The following is a 5,554-nucleotide window of genomic DNA, read 5'->3' as shown; positions in this document are numbered from 1 at the left end:
GCGCCTTATTATTATGCATGCAGGTGGGCAGGGCCACGGGTCCCATTGGCTCAGGAGATTTTTGCTCTGTTCCTTATTGGACGGTTAAATTGGGTCACGGTCCTACTGACCCGTAGAGAGGTGGGGCAAAGCTAAATTAGCTCATTTGTATGCGCGATGATGTAATTACTCTAATTCCTGCAGCCAGCTCAGGTTGATGTGGTGCTAAAAAGGAGAAATTCTCCATTTTAAAGATGACCCCAAAAAAATCCAACTACAACAATGAAAAGCATGTTATAATGATGCTACCGGCAGAAGAGTAGTCTTCAAATCCCCATGAATCATTTCCTCATGTCCCGGCCCCCCCTCTCCAGTCAGCCCGGTGCCACCCGATCGGAATGTGTCCTGTTGGGGGTCGTCGGTGAAGCAGAATCACTTTGTTTGACAGCTCTTTGTCCTGAGTTGCATTACTGACCCCACCACCACCACCACCACTGCAATTACTTCATGCTTCACATGCACGGTAACGACTGTCCTTAAGTGTGTGTGTGAGAGTGTGTGCATGTGTAAGTTCCGCTTTCTCACACAAAGTCAGTGTTTATGGAGGAACGCACAGACACAGATGAGTGAGTGTGACTCTTGATTGGGCAGTTTATGGTCGTTCATTTAAGTTGGACTCAGGGGAGGTTTTTTGATAAACTGTCATGAGCATTAAGCTTGGAGCTGATGTTGTGTTTTAAAGGTTGACCTGTTTTTTTTGTGGAGCAGCTTCTGACACACTGGGATTGTCAGTATTTCCAAAAGTCTCCTTCCGGTTAGTTTTTTAATTCTATTTGTAATGCATCATAAAAGTAATTTTAAAATACCACTGACCGAGCTGCCAAATTCAAAATCTTGTTTTGGTTTAGTTTTGAGGAAATATACTTCAAATCTGCTCCTCTTCTCATTTTCTTTTTAGCACCTTAGTTTTTTGAAGGATCTCCTGTTGATTCACTTCTTTTGAACAACTTCATTTCCTCTGTACTTCATCTGAGAACAGGGCATGAAGACATTAATCATACCTGTAGGCTGGAGCTCTACTCAGCAACAACAGCTGGTGTCTGCAAACCTGCATCGGTGAAGGAGCTCTGGTGCCCCCTGCTGGTCAGTGGCAGAAGTGCCTCCTAATTTTGGGTTGAATTAAAACGTCCCCGATATTAATAACACCAATTGTACAAATAATACTTTAAAGTCTTCACCACTGAGTTGACTCCGAGAAACATTGTTTAAAATAGCTTTTAATTTCATACTTACAGTAAACACACTTTGTTATTTAATGCTACAAAACCAAAGGTGTCATTGAAAAGAACAAGAAAAAAGGAAGAAAATGAAAAAAGTATCAAAACGATTAAAAATGAATGAAATTCAATTAAATATGCAGCCTCCTATTTGCTCATCAACCAAAATATGCTTCTAAATGAAACATATTTGGACTACATTTACTTATTTAACAGGTAATACAATATAGGAATTAAAACATTTCTTAACAAAAAACCTCTGCACATACAAGAACAAATGAAACAAATAAAAACAGACAAACAAATAAAAAAAACAAGTTCTTTGCTGCTATTATTTGAGCTGTGATGGTTGTGTTGGTGCTGACATTCTCACAGTGCTGTAGGTCACATTGGGATCACCTTCAAGAAAAAAAACGAAACAGAATTGACAAGCAAACAAACTGATTCTTTTTTGTTTGAACTCCTTTGGTGGATGATGTTGACTTCAAATCCATCATGGACAAATGTGAAAATAATGAAGGTGGGTCAAAAATCAAAAAAATAACCCTAAATCTTTTATAAATGTATTCAGTTATGTACCAAAACCAAGGCTGAACATATTTTAGCATCTGTGAAAGCTTCTGTGAAGGCAAACAAGGACCCGTTATCGTTGTACCTGGGCTCCACCGTTGGTGCTCTGGTAGATGACGGAGGTGTAACAAATGTTCTCCTCATTTTGACCTAAAGAGACGAAAATGTGTGACTCAGTTCTGCATTAAGAAGTTTCAATGTTCGCACTTCCTCCTAAGGGGTCACACTTTATCTCTCATTTTCTACACTTTGACAGACTTTTTTTCAACTTCTCTTTCTTTGAGAACGTATTTGGGTCGAAAAAGCTCCCCCAAGAGATCTTTTGTGGTTCAGAGTTTGGCTGCTCTTCCTTTTATTTCTGACAAGTTTTTAAAATATTTTTCAAAATGTTTCTGTGCATACAAAAAGTCTGTCCGAACCTTTTTAATGTGTTATTGTGCTATGGAGGAAAAAAGCATCTTCCTCAACTCTTCTGGACTCAAGTGCCCGAACCAAATCAACCCAGGCGACAGTGGAACAACAGCATTAAAGAGAGGACAGAGATGAGGTTTATGCTCTTGGTGCTGGTTGGGTTCTTAGTGGAACACTTTAGATAAAACCGGGGAAACATAATGACGCCAAGGCACATTATGATTATGATTATTGTGGACTTGCACATCATTCTACACTGACATTTCAAATGACCTGTTGGTCACTGCTAAGTTAACATCATGAAACTTACCAGTGCCTTTTCTCCTTTTATATATGAAAACTGTGAGGCAACCGATGGTGAGGACAACTGAAGCGGCTGCTGCAATGAGGTACAGCCACCACGGATCTGGAAGATAATGGAGATATTTGGTTCTCATTCATACAACATAATAATGAATGAATCTGGATCTTATCCCCCAAACTGGTTACAATGTAGAAAAAGGACTAATGGACTTTAAGGTTATTAAAGGATTTTCCATTATAAATGTGCATGACTACCCTCTTTGGGCTGTAACCTGCCTATAATCATTATATGAGGAAGACCTCTTCATCATCAGGACAGGACTTTAGACGACTGCATTGGTTTAACTGGGAGAAATGGGACAGCCCATAACAGTCGATCATCTCATCGAATTCAGGTGATTCAAGTGAAATCACCACAAACCAACATGTTGTTTTTCCTGTCGTGTTTCACCTCTTTATTTTAGCTTGTTCCTCTGGTTGTTCCTGTAGTAATTATCCACAACAAACCTTTTAAAATCAGCTTGGATCAGAAATATTTCACTGACAATTTAGTTCTAAGAAAAGTTTGTGTTATGGTTGATCATGTCTTTGTCGTAACAATGAATCTTAGAGCGCTGCAAAGTTTATTTATCCAAACAGCTGCAGGACGTTCCAAGCGGGACGTTCCAAGCGGGACGTTCCAAGCAGGACGTTCCAAGCAGGACGTTCCAAGCAGGACGTCCACCCTACAGGGGTTGAGTGGAGCCGAGGTTACTGATCCATCCTCTCCTGAACTGCTCAGTGAGCCTGACCATCGTCAAGGTAACGCTCAGTCAGATACCGTGGAGATGTAGGATGATCACTGGTCCGTCTATCCATCCATCCATCCATCCATCCATCCATCCATCCATCCATCCATCCATCCATCCATCCATCCATCCATCGTCCATCCATCCACCCACCAGTGTAGCAGCATCATGGTCTCAGGTGCTGGGACCAGTCAAGAACAATAGCAGCTGTTTGGGTTTTATTGAGCACGTAGCTCCTCATCTGCTGCTCGTGCCACAAACGCAGCTTCCTTATTAATGCGGCGCCGTTTTAAAGGGAAATAAAAAAAGCTTTTAAGATTTACTGCCAGGGAGAATGGTTGCAACACAGACACAAACTACCAACACAGCAGGAACCAGAAAATTAAAAAAGCTAATGTTGTGTTACGGATGTTCTCTTACAGGTACCATCTGCAGAGGTTGTTGAGACAAACTTGAGTAAACAGAGAAAGCCAACAACAGCAACATTTAAAAACATCATTCAGTGGAGAAAATGTGTCAGACACAAATCAAAAGTCTGGAATTAAACTTGCAACTGCAGCAATGACAAAACATGACTTTGAACAGTTGTGTTTTTGTGTCACGGGGTCCCAAACGACACAGAACATTTTAGAAGCTGTTCCCTCTCTGTTGGTCCAGATCAAAGTCTTTCACCATCAATTAATTTAGTTGAGAGAGCCAATGTTCCCTCTCAGGTGATGTGGAGAGAAGAAGCTTCCCTGGAGATATTCCAGGATGCAGATGACTGAAAATAAAATCAACACAAACCAGAAACTAAAACACAAGTTATTGTTGAGTCGTTAACTTTGCTCTGAGAAATATGGTGGGTTGTTGGTGTTGCTGAGGTGGTTCCTGGAAATATTGATGCCATAGTAGTGATGGTGGCTTCAGAAGAGAAGACAACACAACAGAAGTGAATGGAACAGAACACAACACAACAGAAGTGAATGGAACAGAACACAACACAACAGAAGTGAATGGAACAGAACACAACAACACAACAGAAGTGAATGGAACAGAACACAACACAACAAACATGAGAACAGAGACATGAGCAAACAGAGCAACAACAGCAGCAACACAATCTTCCTCACTGAAATGATCGTTGTGGTTCAAAGGTGAAGATGAAACTATGTGATGGGAATACTCACTGGGGACCACAGACAGATCAATTACAGCATCTGGACGTGTTTGTGATCCTAAGCTGTTAAACTGGCGACAGGTATAACGACCTGAATCTTCACCTCTGAGGTTCTTGATGGTCAGAGAACAGTTCTCAGATAGACTCAGTCTGCCTGGTTTATGAGATTTAATCTGTCCAAGATTAATCAGCTCGATTATTGCTGATTGTGGATTACTGGGACTGAATATCCATGTAGTACTGATACAATTCTTCTGATCCTTTATCAGGTTTTCACAGCTCAAAGTTACTTCTTGATGTGCAGTCAGATATTTTCTGTTGGCATCTGTGAAAAAAAGAACAAGAATCTGTTCACAGGTAGAAAATGTCTCTGTTTCTGTTCATTTATTGTTAGACAATTAAAATGCTGCTATTTGTTGGGAAGATTTAAATCTGTTTTCATTAGAACTCATTCTTACCTGAATATTGAAGCATGAATGTTAGAAATATAAAAGCATGAATCCATTTGAAGGCGACCATCATGTTATCGTCTCCTTTTCTTCTGGAACTTCTCTTCATTTGACTTCCTTTAGTGCTGAAACTGCAGCAGCTTTCTGTGGTTTCCACAGTGTCGCCTCCCTTTTGAACTGATGTTGAGAATTGTGAAGCTAATTATCCGAAACAAATAGCAGAAGTTCGATTCATCTAATTTGTGTCCATCTGTGGTCAGCTTTTCATGACATCATTTCACACCTTTGAGAGAAAGAGGAAGTTGAGCGTGGGTAGAGTTAGAGTTGAAATATAATTAGATTTAGTAAATTTCCCTTATTGTTTTAAGTGATGGTTGTCTTATGCAACCAGACAGAGTCAAGTTTCTTTACTGCTTCTCATGTTAATGGGGTGAAATATCAACATAGTTGCTGATGAAAAACAACATTTAAGGTTTCGACAGATTTGAGTTCCTTTTTTCCCCCCCAGTTTATTATTAATGTATTGAGTTTTGTGATGAATGTGGACAGCAGCGGAGCTGTGAGGAACTACTGAGAACTGTATCATTCCCTCATTCTCAGTATGGGCTCATCTTCATC

General features: G+C 40.2%; 1 protein-coding gene across 3 annotated transcripts; it reads right to left on the bottom strand.

Moving 5' to 3' along the window:
- Positions 1–1,413: 1,413 nt before the first annotated feature.
- LOC105417539 (uncharacterized) lies at positions 1,414–5,227 on the bottom strand. Of its 3 annotated transcripts, XM_029849292.1 has the most exons (6): positions 4,946–5,227; positions 4,498–4,812; positions 4,151–4,231; positions 2,548–2,643; positions 1,912–1,976; positions 1,414–1,655 (listed from the first exon to the last, which is right to left on the bottom strand). In XM_029849292.1, exons 1-6 carry the CDS (start codon positions 5,043–5,045, stop codon positions 1,641–1,643), a joined length of 672 nt encoding a protein of 223 aa, XP_029705152.1. In that variant the 5' UTR covers positions 5,046–5,227; the 3' UTR covers positions 1,414–1,640. The 3 variants fall into 3 exon arrangements, with proteins under 3 accessions (XP_029705152.1, XP_029705153.1, XP_029705154.1); XM_029849293.1 differs by lacking the exon at positions 4,151–4,231 and having other exon boundaries at positions 4,946–5,223; XM_029849294.1 differs by lacking the exons at positions 4,151–4,231; positions 4,498–4,812; positions 4,946–5,227 and adding an exon at positions 3,755–4,142.
- Between the last annotated feature and the right edge of the window lie 327 nt (positions 5,228–5,554).

The sequence above is a fragment of the Takifugu rubripes genome, chromosome 16, assembly GCF_901000725.2.
Source record: "Takifugu rubripes chromosome 16, fTakRub1.2, whole genome shotgun sequence".
Taxonomy (NCBI): Eukaryota; Metazoa; Chordata; class Actinopteri; order Tetraodontiformes; family Tetraodontidae; genus Takifugu; species Takifugu rubripes.
This window is presented reverse-complemented; position numbering and strand designations above follow the sequence as displayed.